Source organism: Bufo gargarizans, chromosome 3 (assembly GCF_014858855.1).
Source record: "Bufo gargarizans isolate SCDJY-AF-19 chromosome 3, ASM1485885v1, whole genome shotgun sequence".
Classification (NCBI taxonomy): Eukaryota; Metazoa; Chordata; class Amphibia; order Anura; family Bufonidae; genus Bufo; species Bufo gargarizans.
Genome location: NC_058082.1, coordinates 372,744,811 through 372,762,633, shown reverse-complemented (window position 1 = coordinate 372,762,633; position 17,823 = coordinate 372,744,811). Strand labels below are relative to the sequence as shown.

General features: G+C 44.6%; 1 protein-coding gene across 3 annotated transcripts in view; it reads left to right on the top strand.

Moving 5' to 3' along the window:
* The window catches only part of ACACA (acetyl-CoA carboxylase alpha), a 932,629-nt gene that overhangs the window by 196,662 nt on the left and 718,144 nt on the right, over positions 1-17,823 (top strand). For all 3 annotated transcript variants that reach the window (XM_044288111.1, XM_044288112.1, XM_044288113.1), the window contains exons 20-21: positions 14,814-14,960; positions 16,422-16,610. In XM_044288111.1, the coding sequence (XP_044144046.1) occupies positions 14,814-14,960; positions 16,422-16,610 (336 nt within the window). The remainder of the gene's footprint in view (positions 1-14,813; positions 14,961-16,421; positions 16,611-17,823) is intronic.

Sequence of the window (17,823 nt, the reverse complement as noted above, 5' to 3'; positions counted from 1 at the left end):
TCTGTATTACGGATCAGTTTGTCACGTTGGTTTCCATTTTGTCATCCGTTTAGCGGATCCGTTTTGGCATGAAAAGCATTTCTAGGTTCCATCTTAATGTATTCAGATCTATAGGGTTGTAATGCTCCAATATTTCTTCAGGGCTATCTTGTTAAAGTTCCAAAGCTGGTCCGACTTTGATAATGGACCACACCTTTCGGACTCTTGTACACGACTACATGCACTTAAAGATGTATAGTGTTCGTTAGAGGGCCATATGTCCCTGATCGTCATTGATTGTGCGTACAGGAGTACAGAGCATCATGATGCTGACCATGTTGTGCCGCAAACTGGGCTATTGTCCTGCACTCATATGATCTATTAGTGCAAGACTATATCCCCGCGGGCAGCTCAACTTGCAACGGATGATTGTACACTATGATGCTGTGTACTCTCGTGCGCATGATCAATGCCACTACGGGACATATGGCCCGCTCACGGACCGTATGTCTCTTGGGGCATACAGTCATGTGCAAGAGGCCTTAAAGGGGTTTTCTCATCTCATACAATGGGGGCATACCACTTTAAGATATACCTACATTGTCTTATAGGTGCGGGTCCCACGGCTGGTACCCTCACATATATTGAGAACGAAGCCAAGAAAGTAGATGAGGTCGCACTGTGCTGCCGCCCTCCATTCATTTCTATGGGAGAGGCGGGGATTAGCGCTTGGTGGTGGACATACCATGGGAAATGTGTCCTACAGCAACAGTGCTCCCCGCTCCGTTCTCAATATAGGTGCGGGTCCTACCAATGTTACCCACACCTATCAGACAATGGGGGCATATTCAAGTGAAATCCCCCCATTGTCTATGTGAATACCCCTTTAAAAACTGTATGTCCCTTGCGTGTCCCTTGTGGTAATCACACTAGTTATATTAGCGTCATCGGGAAATCATTAAACGTTAAAATCACAATTTATTAATGAATTCCTGATGATGCTGATGGACCGTGACTCTCACAAGGGCACAATATTGAACAATGAACAAGCATTTGCTGTTCATGTGCCAATCATAGGGTCTACGATCAATAAAGAGCCAAAATTTAGCTAATTATTGATGGTCAGGTTTTAATGGATCTTACGACATTGGCACTAATGCTGTTTTGATATAAAAACTACCAAGGGTGTTGTAATAAGCGCACAGTAGTGAGGCTAGGGTAGTTTTAATTTCAACACAGCTGTAGTGCCAAGGTTCCCTGTACAAGACAATAAAAACACAGACACAGTGCAGTAAAGTATAATATATTTTTTTTTTTTACTGTAAATAAATAAAATAAATATAAACTTTTTATTTATTTTTTTAATAAATTTTCATAACTGGTAGGGGAGGTGGACTGTCGTGGACTTAATGCGCTGGGGCTGGCAATGGTAGCCCCCCTGTCCTGGCGATCCACTGATGTTAAACTACGGGCCACAGGAAAGGAAGCAGGGCGTAATTGTGGGGTGTGGAGAAAGGAAGGGTCTGAGGAAGAGGGGATCCGAGCATGTGTAGAGGTGGAGGGAGGTTGAAAAGAAGTAGGAGGAAAATAAGGGGCAGGAGAAGAAAAATAAGCAGAAGGAAACACATGCTCAGGGGGGTGGGAAGGGAAAGGTTGGCGGTACTGGCTACTGGTGTGGGATGGGAGGTAGGTGTGGGATGGGGGTGGTGCATGATTTCCCATGACCCGTTCTCGAGCATGATCTTAAACTCATGCAACTGCTCGGGCGTCATTGAGTCCATCAAACCGATCATGCTTAGCCCATAATGGTAGTTTGGGCTGCGTTGATACGCCAACTCCGCCCCCTCCCAGCAGCGAATCAAGTCAGCACCAAACTCCATCTGATGTTGGGCAAAACCTTCTAGAGCGTCGGAAACGACCTCTACAAGGTTTGCCTAATCGGCTCGATTTGGCCTACCAGATCTCTGCCCGCTCACCAGGGCTCTCAAATTTTGACGGAAACCTAAGAGCCTCTGTTGAGCGGAGGGACCCGATAGGGGACCCGGATTATCCTGAGCCGATGCATGAGGGACAGGAGGGCTGGCGCTGGCGATCTGTTCCGGTTCCGCCTCAGGAGGTTGGTCAGGCTCCCGAGTGCTGCTGGCACTTCTGTAGGAAAAAAATAAGGAAAGTTGGGAATTGTTCTTTAAATAAAACATCCATGTTCTATGCTATGTCTACCGTATACCATAGGGGGCTGGCCAAAACAGGGGAGCCAAACCCTCCACTGTCCCAGACAGCCCCTTACAGTCAGACGGAGAGAACAGTTGTCCATCTGACTGTGGGGGACTGGCCAAAACAGGGAAGTCAAACGCTACCCTGTCTCAGACAGCCCCTTTACAATTTATTTTTTAAACAGTTGTTATAAATATTTACCTTTTTGGTGCCATAGCCTTTCGTAGGAACCCCAGGGCCGCCGTATGGATGTAGGTGGCCCCTGAGGTTCCTCCGGAGCCACTCGGGGCCTAAACCTCCTTGTTGTAATCCCTCCTGAAGCGGTCCCGGATAGATCGCCAACGCGTTATAACCAGTTTGACTATCGAAAAAAGCAATAAAAACTAAAATCAGCATGATGAAAGGAAAAGAACAATATTTTAATGTATTAAAATACATATTGTTTTACTTACCATATTTCTCCTGAGCCGCCGCATCTAGATCCCCCTAGGTCTCAAAAACTTCAGCAGAGATGTCCCTCCAGAGCCGCTGGGTACGACGATAATCACCCTGGTAGCGGTCGGCGTGGTCCCATAATGCTTGACGCGCCTCCACCAGTTGGATGAGGAGCAGGTTATCTATGCTCGGAACCCCGAACTCCTCATCTTCCCTGGTGGAGCCTAGGGAGCCCTGAAGAAAAAGGAAATACAAAATTTAATGTAAATCCTAATACAAAATGCTAATTAAAACGACTTAATTCAATACTTACACGTCTACGACCGCCATATAGATCTGGGCTTGCCCACCGCAGATGTCTCTTTCAATTTTTTGGGGGAACGACCCTAATAATAAAATGATTAAAAAAATTAATCCGACAGGAGCCATAATCCCCCCAAGTGCCATAAACACCCCCAGAGACAGCAGCCCCGCATAGTGCCAGCAGCCCCCCACAATGACATCAGGCCCCCAGTTCCAAACAACTTTCCCACAGTGCCTTCAGCCCCCCCAATGCCAGCAGCCCAACAGTTCCAGCCACAAACACCCCCGCAGTGCCAGCAGCAACCACAGTTCCAGCCACAAACACCCCCGCAGTGCCAGCAGCAACCACAGTTCCAGCCACAAACACCCCTGCAGTGCCAGCAGCAACCACAGTTCTAGCCACAAACACCCCTGCAGTGCCAGAAGCATTCCACAGTTCCAGCCACAAAAAACCCTGCAGTTCCAGAAGCACCGCACAGTTCCAGCCACAAACACCCCCGCAGTGGCAGCAGCAACCACAGTTCCGGCCACACCCCCCCCCCCAGTGCCAGAAGCCCCCCATAAAGGCAGCCCACACCACCAGTGCCAGTGGCTCCCACTGTTCCAGACACACACACCCCTTCCCAAGTGCCAGCAGCCCCCCCCCCCCCCCCCTAGAAATAGATAGATAGATGGATAGATAGTAAAAAAAGAAAGATGGACAAACAGACAAAACTTCATATACTTACCAGTCTCACCAAGTCGATGATCCAAAATGGCCGACGATGAGGGGGAGGGACAGGAAGTTACTGGGCATGCGCAGAAAAGTGAACGGTTTCTAACGGATCCGTGTCAAAGCGGAGCCAGGACAGACGGATCCGTGCCCATTGACTTCCATTGTAAGTCTGGACGGATCCGCATGCCTCCGCACGGCCAGGCGGACACCAAAACGCTGCAAGCTGCGTTCGGGTGTCCGCCTGCTGAGCGGAACGGAGGCCAAACGCCGCCAGACTGATGCATTCTGAGCGGATCCTTATCCACTCAGAATGCATTGGGGCAGTACGGATCCGTTCGGGGCCGCTTGTGAGAGCCTTCAAACGGAACTCACAAGCGGAGCCCCGAACGCTAGTGTGAAAGTAGCCTAAGACTCACTAACCCCCCCCCCCCCCCGCCCCCATTTGGACTTTTGCATTTTTTTTTTTTTACTCCCATTACATAGTATAGTACTAAAAATATGCCATCTTAAGTCTATGTGAACGGAAAAAAAAGTTTTTGCTTGAGGCAAGGGAGGGAGTAAAAAAAAAAACACAAAAATGTTAAATCGCATGCTCATGAAGATGTTAAGTGTCCTTTAAAAGGTTAAATATTAAACTAGGTTCTATACACACAGGTGCGTCTCATTCTTATGACCACAGCCAATATCCAGAGTAACCACAGTGTGCAGCACAGAGAGCAGCTGGGAGTGATTCAGTAAGGTATGGGTAGGTTGTCGCAGGTATCTGGAGCCATGCTGACTGCAGTGCATCCCACAGCTGCTGAAGGTTGCATGGGGGGAGGATCCATAGAGTGAACACGAATTAAAGTGATTCCACAGATGCTAAATTGGGTTGAAGTCTGGGGAACAAGGGGGGCCAAGGTAGTACTTGGAAGTCCTGGTCTTGCTCTTCCAACCAGTGTCAGATATTTCTAGCTGTGTGACATGTCGCATTGTCTTTCTGGAAGATCCTATCCACCCCAGGGAAGAAAATCTGCATGTATAGGTGTACATGATGTACAAGGATGGATTCATACCTAAATCTGCTGAGTGAGTTCCACATGGATGAGTAGGTTCCGAGAATGCCACGAAAACATTTCCGAGACCATAATGCTGCTGCCACCAGTTTGTGTTCTTCCACAGTGGTTGCAGGGTATTTGTTCTCTGTGTCTATCTGTTTAGTGAAGTAGAAAATGTGACTATTTGGAGAAGTTCACCTTTTGCAAATCGGCAGAGGTTCAATTCCAGTACTGCATCAAAAATGGAATCCTTTTCTGCCAATGCAACCTACTAAGGCCTCTTTCACACTTGCGTTGTCCCGATCCGGCGTGTACTCCACTTGCCGGAATTACACGCCGGATCCGGAAAAACGCAAGTGCACTGAAAGCATTTGAAGATTGATCCGTCTTCAAAATGCTTTCAGTGTTACTATGGCACCCAGGACGCAAATAAAGTCCTGGTTGCCATAGTAGGAGCGGGGAGCGGTATACTTACAGTCCGTGTGGCTCCCAGGGCGCTCCAGAATGACGTCAGAGCGCCCCATGCGCATGGATGACGTGCCATGCGATCACGTCACCCATGCGCCTGGGGCGCCCTGACGTCACTCTGGAGCGCCCCGGGAGCCGCACGGATGGTAAGTATTCTGCTCCCCCGCTACACTTTACCATGGCTGCCAGGACTTTAGCGTCCCGGCAGCCATGGTAACCACTCTAAAAAAAGCTAAACGTCGGATCCGGCAATGCGCCGAAACGACGTTTAGCTTAAGGCCGGATCAATGCCTTTCAATGGGCATTAATTCCGGATCCGGCCTTGCGGCAAGTCTTCAGTTTTTTTGGCCGGAGCAAAAAGCGCAGCATGCTGCAGTATTTTCTCCGGCCAAAAAACGTTCCGTTCCGGAACTGAAGACATCCTGATGCATCCTGAACGGATTTCACTCCATTCAGAATGCATTAGGATAAAACTGATCAGGATTCTTCCGGCATAGAGCCCCGACGACGGAACTCTATGCCGGAAGACAATAACGCAGGTGTGAAAGAGCCCTTAGCAGAACTGCAGTGTCCATCCGTCTGTTTTAGTGCACCATACGCAGTAGGGTTTGCTGAACTGACTAGTGTCTGGTACCCCCTGCTTCATTTGCATAGTGAGCTGTTCCACTGTAGCGTCTGTGTACCCTCATGCATCTTCATGGCCAATGTTCACCTCCCACATTAATGGCACCTGGTGCTCTTCAGTTTCCACATTGCATATTTGCAGTTGTGCGATTTCCACTCACGATACACTTTTACTACAGCAGCACATGAACAGTTCACAAGCTGCATTTTCAGAAATAACCAGTAATCATCCCTAACTCTGATAAAGTGTCCCTTTTACTCATAGCAGCAACAAGGTATATGTATGCTGCAGCCTATAACACACCCCATATAAATAACTCTTAATAATGGTCATAATAATTTAACTTTATTTCATTAACCTGTTCTGACTGCCCATAGATTATAAACATCCTTCTCTGAATGGACATTCTGAAGCGTCCATCTAGAGATTGCAGCTGCACGCTAATCGCTAGTCAGGTACAGCAGGGCACCCAATAGAGAAGGCAGGGACCGTTCCACAATGTCCCTGCCTTCTGGATCGCTGTATACACTGCGCTGAACAAGCGTTGTGTATACAGCTGATGAAGTGATATGCTGCTTCCTTCTCCGGCCACATGACCGCCGGGGCTGGGAGACTGCAGTTGCTGTCAGGTCTTCCTGAGACCTCGATCAGCCCTGCAGTGAGCCTGTACAGAGTGTACAGCCTCTCTGGGGGTTGTATTCCTCCTGTAAATGGAGCTAATATAGCAGTTTATAAAAAGGTTTCCACTTTTAGGGGTACTTCAAGATCTCTTCTGCAGCACAGGTCCCAAAGGCTATTCCAAAATCTGCCCTCCAAAATCCACGTGGCGCTCCCATACAGCAGTTTATGACCACATATAGGGAGTGTATTTAAACTGCAGAATCTGGGTAATTAAATATTGAGGTTTGTTTTGAAGTTTCACCCCCAATTTGCTTTATTTCCTGTGAAATACTAAGGATTTCCAAAATCAGTTTTGAATACTTTGAGGACAGTAGTTTCTAAAATGGGGTCATTTTTGGGTGATTTCTATTATGTAAGCTCCTCAAAGTGACATCAGAACTGAACTGGTGCTTTGTTTTGGAAATATTCTTGGAAGATTTTAAGAATTGCTTCTAAAATTGTAAACCTTCTAGCATCCTAAAAGGATAAAATAGCATTACCAAAATGATGCCAACATAAAGTAGACCTATGATGAATGTTGATAACTGTTTTATGAGGTATAACGTTCTGTCTTAAAGACAGATTCAGATTTAGAAAATAGTGAATTATTATTCCAAATATATATATATATATATATATATATATATATATATAGTGGACCATTTATATGGATACACCTTAATAAAATGGGAATGGTTGGTGATATTAACTTCCTGTTTGTGGCACATTAGTATATGTGAGGGGGGGAAACTTTTCAAGATGGGTGGTGACCATGGCGGCCATTTTGAAGTCAGCCACTTCGAATCCAACTTACATTTTTTTCAATAGGAAGAGGGTCATGTGACACATCAAACTTATTGGGAATTTCACAAGAAAAACAGTGGTGTGCTTGGTTTTAACGTAACTTTATTCTATCATGAGTTATTTACAAGTTTCTGAACACTTATAAAATGTGTTCAATGTGCTGCCCATTGTGTTGGATTGTCAATGCAACCCTCTTCTCCCACTCTTCACACACTGATAGCAACACCGCAGGAGAAATGCTAGCACAGGCTTCCAGTATCCGTAGTTTCAGGTGCTGCACATCTCGTATCTTCACAGCATAGACAATTGCCTTCAGATGACCCCAAAGATAAAAGTCTAAGGGGTCAGATCGGGAGACCTTGGGGGCCATTCAACTGGCCCATGACGTCACCAGACATCAACACAATTTCTATCCGCTCTGCACGCGTTAACCTCGGCGACATGTCAATGGCTGTAAACAAAGAGAAACTTGTAAATAACTAATGAAAGAATAAAGTTACGTTAAAACCAAGCACACCATTGTTTTTCTTGTGAAATTCCCGATAAAATTTATGTCACATGACCCTCTTCCTATTGAAAAAACAAAAGTTGGATTCAAAATGGCCGCCATGGTCACCACCCATCTTGAAAAGTTTCCCCCCCTCACATATACTAATGTGCCACAAACAGGAAGTTAATATCACCAACCTATTCCCATTTTATTAAGGTGTATCCATATAAATGGCCCACCCTGTGTATATGTATATGTATATATACAGTACAGACCAAAAGTTTGGACACACCTTCTCATTCAAAGAGTTTTCTTTATTTTCATGACTATGAACATTGTAGATTCGCACTGAAGGCATCAAAACTGTGAATTAACACATGTGGAATTATATACATAACAAAAAAGTGTGAAACAACTGAAAATATGTCATATTCTAGGTTCTTCAAAGTAGCCACCTTTTTGCTTTGATTACTGCTTTGCACACTCTTGGCATTCTCTTGATGAGCTTCAAGAGGTAGTCACCTGAAATGGTCTTCCAACAGTCTTGAAGGGGTTCCCAGAGATGCTTAGCACTTGTTGGCCCTTTTGCCTTCACTCTGCGGTCCAGCTCACCCCAAACCATCTCGATTGGGTTCAGGTCCGGTGACTGTGGAGATTTTTAGAATAACAACTTTTCATATTAGTTTGATTAGGTTGATTCTGTATTCATAGGTTTGTAGAAATTAGGATTAAGGTCTTTTTCTCAACTCTGTTCAGGTTATAACATTTTTGCTGTGAAGAAGAGGCATGTGATCTCTGAGTCAAATTAAGTTTTGAGAACTGCAAAAGTAAACCAAGCATCTGTGATAATATCTTGTAGGCAGAGAAACTGCCCAATCTTTTTTTTTTTTTTTTTTTTTTTACTCGTTTTATTGAACGAATCATTAGAAAAGTACAGGTGATATCAGTGTACATAAGTCAATGAGACACTCGGGTGCGGAGTAAAGCAAGTACATCACCATATACATATTAGCAACGATTGCAACAAAGCTACATTCCACATTTGTAGAGTATGTACAAAACAATCATGGCGGGCATAACGTGTGGTCGCGGCATGAGCATGAACATATCACATTAACACTGCATTAAGGTTGTCTGAAAATCTAGGAGCTGAATACATTGTATGCATAGATGAACACCAAGACCCCCACACCTTATTGAACTTCTGGGGGCAACCCCGATTCTTAAATACAATATTCTCATAGGACACCACATTGTTCACAAGTACTTTCCATTGATTAATAGAAGGTCGTCTATCACCCATCCAGCGGATCGCAATAGCCTTGCGCGCAAGAAATAGTGTTTCCCTCAGGAAAATTCTGTAATGGTGAGGATAGACTTCCTCATCCAGTATACAAAATAGGCACACCTGCGGGGTCAATGCCACCGAAGGTTGCGTGAGTGTGTTAATGTAACTCACAATTGCAGACCAGAAGGTTTGTATGTATGGACACTCCCATATAAGGTGCCAGAAATTTGCCCCTTCTGCATCACATCTATGACACTTAGAGTGTGTCAACTTGCCAATCCTATGTAGCCGTACGGGTGATAGATAACTTTGGTGCACAATACATAGCTGGATAAATCTATTATTGATAGATGGGGAAACCTGTAAAGGAGATTCCAATATATCATTAATATCCTCGTTAGTAATACCTGGCATCAGTGTTTCCCTTTTAGATAAAACCAAGAGGGGAGCACCATGTATTTCAGTACTCAGCAGGTGGGTATAAAGGGCAGAGATAAATCCCTTGGGGCCCTGGGAGCGTATGACACCTATCAGTGGATAGTCAGAGATAGATACTACGGTGTTTCCAAAGTGGGTACTCATTGCATGTCGTACCTGGAGGTACTTGAAAAAGGATGTTCTAGGGAGGTCATGACTATCTTTCAACTGCTCAAAGGAGTTAAATACATTGCTGGAATATAAATCTCCCAGAACGCCAACCCCATGATTCTCCCAGAACCGCCCATCTATCCCTGTGCGGAGAGAAAGAAACATAGGGTTATCCCACAAAGGCACCTCAGGTGTCAGCCCTGTGTGAGAATGCAGTTTCTTGCCAGCCTCCCAGACCTGGATAGCTAGCTTATGTACATGTAGGAGCAGCCGACCAACACTGGCCACAATGATGGGATATCTAAGAACACCGCTAACTGTCTTTCAGCTCTAGCTAGAATGCCATCTGAAGAGATCCATGACTTTAAGTGCCTCAGCTCTCCTGACAGATAATACAAATAGAGATCAGGCAGGGACATACCACCCTCCCTCCTGGGTCTACACAGCGTGTCAATTGACAATTTACGTCTATTATTTCCCCATATGAATGGAGAAAGAAGGGATCTAAAACGTTGAAATATTTTTTTAGGCACTAAGAAGGGAGCGTGCTCTAAAACATATAGCCACTTAGGTAAAATTATCAGTTTAATCAGGTTAATTCGCCCAGGGACTGACAAGGGGAGCCCACTCCAAACCCTGAATTTGTCTGCACTATAATTCAAAAGAGGCTGTATGTTGAGGGAGTGGAAAGATGTCGCATCCTTAGTAATGTGAATTCCCAAATACTTGAACTCAGACACTATAGGCAACTCCGTATCCAGGGAGGATGAAAGTAAGGAGTGCAGCGGAAATAGAACAGATTTAGTCCAGTTAATCTTGAGACCAGAAAACCGGCTAAATGTTTCAATCAGGTGAGTAGCTCGAGGTAATGTAGTCTCCACCTCTGACATGAACAGTATCATGTCGTCCACATATAGTCCCACTCTGTCCTCTTGATCTCCTATATATATTCCCCGGTATAGCTCAGCAGATCTGATTCGAATAGCTAGGGGCTCAATCGCCAGGGCAAATAACAATGGCGACAACGGACATCCTTGTCTGGTCCCACGACTCAGGTCAAAGTTCGTGGAGCACATGCCGTTCACCAGAATACCAGCAGAGGGTTGTTTATACAGTACTGAAATCCACTTAATGAATGCGGGGCCTATCCCAAAGCATTCCAGGGTTGCCAATAAGTAGGGCCATTCCACCGAATCGAAGGCCTTAGCCGTATCTAAAGAAGCTAAAGCCCAATGCTTTTTCCATTGAAGGCCAATCTGCGTGATAACCTGTACCCTGCGGATATTATCTGTTGTAGATCTACCAGGCAAGAAACCAGACTGATCAGGATGAATAAGATTCCCTATAACCCCATTCAACCTCTGCGCCAAAATCTTAGCCAAGATTTTGTAGTCTAAATTCAGTAATGATATGGGTCTATATGATCCACAATCAGTCGGGTCCTTGCCTGGTTTGAGCAGTACCACAACAGTAGCCTCATACAATGAAGGTGGTAGGACGCCCTTTGAGAAAGAGTCATGGTACATCTGCAATAAAGGCTTCACTAACTGCTCAGCATATCTGGAGTAAATTTTGAATGGCAACCCATCTGGGCCAGGGGATTTCCCTCTTGCTAGGGATTTAATGGCATCCACCATCTCTTGTTCCAGTATTGGACCTTCCAAAGAGTAAGCTGACTCCTGTGAAAGCTTGGGATAGTCTAGCTCCTGCAGATAAGTATTAACCGATTCTGTAATATAATCAGCACGGGCCTCATATAGAACCTGATAGAATTCCCTGAAGCGCTGAGCAGTAGCCTCTGGTTCCACAACCACGTTGCCCTCCCCATCTCTAATGCGCAGGATAGCAGGAGACGCTTGGTTCTGGTGAACGATATATGCCAGCAACTTTCTAGACTGATTGCCCAATTAAAAAAAACTACTGTTTAGTGAAAAACATTTTGCGCTGAGCCTTTTCCTGTAACAATGTGAGGAAACTCCTCCCAACTTGTAGCCACTCTTCCCTATTCTGAGACGTTGGATCCGCAACATACAGCCTCTCTCTCTCAGCGCATTCCTCAGCCAATTCTTTTTCTTGTTTTGGCAGAGTTTTGCTTAATAAACGAGATAGAAGATCTAAGACACCCCTCAAATAGGCCTTCAGTGTCTCCCCTACTACTGACTTAACAATATAAGCGGCATGGTCGGACAAAAACATAGCTAACTGGTCCGGGATACAATCCGAGGGCGGAAACGGTGTAAGCCAGAAGGGGTGCACCCTCATGGAACGACCCCCACCTCCAGCGGACATTAGTATGGACAACAGGAGAGGGCTATGGTCTAATACTCCTCTAGCACCATACTCCACCTGATAGGGGAGTGAACCCACAGTGGAGCTACCAAAGACATAGTCGATGCGGGACAGGGAATGATGACTCGCTGACTGGCACGAGTATGCCCTAACTTCTGGGTATTTAAGGCGCCACAAATCCACCCACCCCACTTCTGCCATCAGTCTAGGACAAGGGCTGACTCCGTCTGTGATGTGTCCTGTGGCTAGTCCCACCCCTTGAAATCTGTCTAAGCTGGGGATGCAGGGTCATGTTAAGGTCCCCCATGCAGATCACCCTTGCATGTAGGAAACTGTGGCGGCAAAACATATCGCCTGATGCATCACTTGGAGGGAGGAAGGAGGGAGGCAACATAAATTCCCTAGTATGACATATAATACACAATTAATATATGCTGCTACAAAAATGAACCTTCCCGCGCTGTCTACCTGTAGTCTCTCAACCTCCCACCTTAGAGACTTATGGAACCATGAGAGACACTCCTCTAGCTAAGTTGGAGTAACATGAGTGACTAGACCATTGAACCCATGGCCTACACAATCTCCTGGTCTTATCATGGAGTAGATGGGTCTCTTGTAAGCACAAAATATGAGGATTAAACCTCCTAATCGCTGAAAACACCATAGTACGCTTCCTAACACTCCCAAGGCCCCTGACATTCCAAGACATCAACTGTATTTCTACCATTGCGACACATTGAAGTAACAAAAACCCTGCCCACCCACAACCACATGCAGCCTTTTCCCGCCATATCCCAGCAGATCATCCACATAGTATATTGGTACAATGATGAGTATGTGAAGGTAGCTATGAACAAGTGAAACATAAACAACAAACATTAGTTCCAGAGAGAACATTCTAGAGTTGGATCTAGCCCCGAACATCCAGGGCATCGCCAGTATGCATCAAGATGTTCGGCGGTAAATCCTGTGGCACAACAGTATACGGGGTGTGCTACTGGTTAACTTAACCTTTTGCACTGTAGAGAAATAAAGAAAGAAAGAAGCTTGCGCCCTGGCTTTGCATTGCATAAGTATAGCTATCTGAGGGTAGAGACCCTTCATTTGTATCAACGATCAAACCACTTCAGCTCCATAGCAAAGAGACCATACATCGAGTGGTGTAAAACACTAGCAGGGATATCAATATACTATATAACGGGTAAGGCACATAAACGGTATATAAGAAAAACCTGTGCGAGTGATGGCACCGAAAACGGAACATATAGTGTTCATCTCTGTGGCCTTGCAGGGCGCGGTTGTCCATCTAGCCAGGCCGCGGTTTCAGCAGGTTTGTTGAAGAATTTAACGGAGTCCCCGTCCACTACCCGTAGCCTGGCTGGGTAGGCCATAGAGTAAGGGAGATTTTGATTACGGAGGAGCCTCTTGATCATCGTGAACGTTGCTCTACATTTCTGGAGCTCTGCGGAGAAGTCCGGAAAGAGCATAATTGTTGCATTCTCAAAGCGTAGCTCTTGCTTGCGACGAGCCAGTTGATGAATGTGGCCACGGTCCGTCGATGTCAGGAGACGCGCCAACAATGGCCGCGGTGGTGCTCCAGGCGGCAGAGGCCTAGCAGGCACTTTATGCTCCCTGTCAATAATAAAGGCAGCGGAGAAGACAGCATCAGGAAAAGTGGCTCGCAGCCATGTTGCCACAAAATCGCAAGGGTTATTCCCCTCTGCACGTTCATGGAGTCCCACTATGCGCAGATTGTTGCGACGCGAACGATTTTCGTAGTCGTCGCATTTTTGCTGCCAATAGTCCACCTTTTTCTCCAATTCAGTTAAGCGGCCCGGCAATGGGTTCAGCTGGTCTTCAACCGTGGACACACGATTTTCCACCTCCGCAATGCGATCACGCATATTCTGCATGTCATGTCTCAAGAAGCCAATATCGATCTTCACCTCCTCGATCTTCCCAGACAAAGAGGAACGACAAGTAGCTATCGCCTGGAGCAGCTGCTCGGTCACCTGCTTAAGTGAAGGTTCGGCGTCTGGTATGTCGTCCTCACTAGGAGCAGGAGATGCACTCCGGGAGGAAGCCGCTTGTGCACGCGGTCCAGGGCCATCTTGGGGATCAGACCTGGCAAACTCTTTGAGCCTTTCGGTCGCCGACTGCGCCTTGTTACGTGCCATCCCTGTTTTGCGGGAGCGTCCCGGTCTCTTCTCCTCCGTGGGTGATATGATTGCGGTCGGTAGGTTCAGGATGATAGCAAAGTCAGGGCTTCAGAGACGGAGCTCAGCTAAACACGTCCGCCCATGCTGCGCTCAGGCCATGCCCCCTCTGAAACTGCCCAATAATCTTACAAAAAACCTCTGGAAGAGCATGACATTGTGAATGGATTAATGGAATTTATTTACCAAAATAATTAAACATATACAGCCTTATTCTACATAATTAAAAAACTAATCTTTATTTCATGATGGAATAACCTTTGGATGGTAATATATTTTCCTCAAAAAGCATTTTATTTTTATTTTTTTTTATAATAGATTTTTATCCACCCTAGTACCAGGTAAGTTTTGTGCAGGTAGTGGGGCCAGGTATCCTAGAGGGGGTTATTCAAACTTTGATAACCCCTTTAAAAGCATTACAAAGTTATTAACACATAACGTCAGATTTGCAAAATTAGTCAGGAAGGGGGTAAATGGCCTGGTCTGGAAGTGGTTAAACATAGCTAAATTAATGGGGCACTAGCTTATTTTTTTTTTTTTTTTTTTGTTTGTTTTTTTTTTTTTTTTTTTTTTAAGATCTGATTTTATCAGTAGAACCATGGTCACATGTAATTGTCCTTAGTATAAATAGTAATGTTTTACATCTTCATGTATTTTGCATGTATATGTGCAGGTGTTATTTTTTTTTCCACCTATTTCTAGGCTGAACTTCACACAGGATCCTTGCCAGTTATCTACAGCACGGCTTTGCAAGGAGAGAAGCTACATAGGGTTTTTCACAATGTTTTAGATAACCTGGTAAATGTCATGAATGGATATTGCCTTCCAGAACCTTACTTCAGCTGCAAGGTAAGTGATCCCAATTTTTACTTTTGAAGTGTTGTCTAATGGCGAACTATGCCACAACATGCCCATGCTACATGGGTTACAATCAGGTCACTGGATTTCCTCCTTGGTTTCACTATTGGGACCGAAAGACCCCTGTGTTGTATAGCCATCTCTGGACTGTCTGTACAGTATGTACAATAAGTCTGCTAATAGGGCACTCTTAAGTGTTGCCCAGGCAGCCATCTGTGTTATGTTTATTGTGCATGTGTGTACTTTATATGCACTCACAAGCAATGTTAAAAAAATAAAAAAATAGTGCTTAAAGCAAGGCCTCAGAGCACCATCAATGGAAAAAAAAAGCATATGGTTGCTGAAGGAAGCAAATAATAAAAATTGCGTTAAAGGGCATTCTGGTAATTTTATATTGAGGGCTTAAATATGAGTTTCAGGGTCCGACACCTCACACCCCCTCTGATCAGATCTTGCACCAGAACTACATGGCGTTGCCGTTTCAGTAGTGGATGGCGCTGCAGTGATGCTCCCATTCACTTCACTGGACAATGTATGGAGCTGTGTACAGCTGATGAGCGTGGTATTGAAACCCGCTGATCACATAAGCCTTGGATAAACTATAATATAATAGTACCTGTATACCAAATGGGCCTGATCATTAAGAGATAATGTTCATACATGGGGGAAAAAAATACAATTATCTTTTAATAAGCAAGATGTATACTGCCAAGTTTCTGGAAAAAACATGGTGTGAATTGAGTGTTTACTATAAATGGGAATTGTTGTTGCTAGCAGTAGTTTTGGGCTGCATGCAGACAGTCATAGTAATATGGCCATTTCCATGCATCTGTCATGAATAATCATAAGGCCCTTTTCATTACTTTATTTGGAAAATGCCATGCCTGTTTTGACTGCATGTAATACTGTATGTAATATGGCCTTTTGCCATATTAGTTGTATACTTAGTGTTGCTATTTGAATGCAAACTTATGGCATATGCAACTTAGGACATACAGCCCTCTTACAGAAATTTATATATATTTTTTTTTTTTTTTTTTTAAATAACGGTTTAAGTATTTTTCAGTGTGAAGTTCAATCTAGTTTTATGGTTTAAACTTTGTATTAAATAGTATAGGTTATTTCAACATTTGTTGACACTAGAAGATAATACGAAAAAGCATCACAGTCAAATAAGGCATCCCCTTGCAAAAAGGTTATAAGAAACAATGGCAATCGTTTAATACAGTAATGTCTGGAAAGGAGGAGAGTATGCCTACAGGAATCTATTGAAAAAACAAAAGAACAAACCTACAAGACAGGGACAAAGGGGAGGATTGGGTAGGAGGTGTGGGTCAGAGAGTAATGACCATTTAAAATACCTGAGTAGGGCAGGTGCTGTTGTCAGTCTTGTTTCTAAAAAGTGAGAGAACTAAACATTCATTTATTTTAATTTTATTTTTTTCTTGCCAGGTAAAAGACTGGGTGGAAAGACTAATGAAGACTCTCAGAGACCCATCACTTCCTTTGCTTGAACTTCAGGACATCATGACAAGTGTATCAGGGCGTATTCCCCCAAATGTGGAAAAAGCAATAAAAAAAGAGATGGCCCAGTATGCTAGTAACATTACTTCTGTGTTGTGCCAGTTTCCAAGCCAACAGGTAATTTTCAGTGAAGTGTGCATTTTTTCCAGTATAACTATCATTACAGCGAATAAGGGATAGTGTTCTTAGGAATAGTGTTTATTGGCCATTTTATCTAATCATATTTTAAGCATTCATGCAGTCATTCATTAGAGAGTCCTTCTGTTTGCTAAGTCGGAATTAAATATGTTCGAGCCATGGCTTAGATACGTAAGCTGTGGCCACAAATGAATTGTGCTCATATCTGTATATAGTAGTTGACACGAGTTTTTTTCTGTAAGAGACAAAATCTGGATGTGTCATTCGCAATTGCCGCAAGTGCTGGTGGTTTGTTTTGATTCATACTACCAGCTCTGTGGTCTAGTGCTAGAAAAAATGCTGTCACTTCAGGCACTTGATCTATTCTCCCTGTTCCTGTAAGCCTGCTCCGCTATCATAGCATATCACACAGAGGATTGCATTACCATTTATTGTAGAGTAGAACTGCTGCTGTACCATAGATGGAGAGAATGCAAAACGGCTCTTGGCTCTACCTCTAATGCCACAGATGTAAGGTAGCTATTTTATAGGTCAGTGTTCAACCTTTTAAACAGACCTTCCGACATGACTTGGATGACAAGTACCTTATCTGCAGACAGCTGTTTTGGGGTGTTTACTCCTCATCCTTGCAGAACAGAGTGTACTGGCTTAACTGGGTGAGAGGCCTAGGTCAGGATTCTTTATATGCTAATAGAGAGAGCCTAATTGGAGTGAGAAGTTTATAGACCAGGCAATGCTCCTCTGGAATGCTGGGAAGAATGTATATAAATCAGCTCTTGACAAGCTGTGCACCTAATGCCACCAGATGTGGGGTAGCTCTCCAATAATTCAATGTTCAACCTTTTAAGCAGGCCTTAAGACATGACTTGAATAACAAGTAAGTCACCAACTCATCTGCAGACAGACAGAGCCAGAGCTTGCTAAGAGCTGATCTGCATACCCTCTTCCCAGCATTCTAGAGGAGCATTGCCTGGCCTGATTAGACACTCTTAGCCTCACGATGATTAGACACTGTCCATGAGGAAATATAGGGGCACATTTATGAAGACTGGCGTTTTAGACGCTGGTCTCAATAAAGGACCACAGCTGGCGGTGGATCCGCCGAAGTTCTGAAGAGGTGCAGGCCTCTTCAGAACGTCAGTGCATCCAGCGCCAGTTCTAAATGTAATGCAGCTTCCTTGCTGTCTTAAAT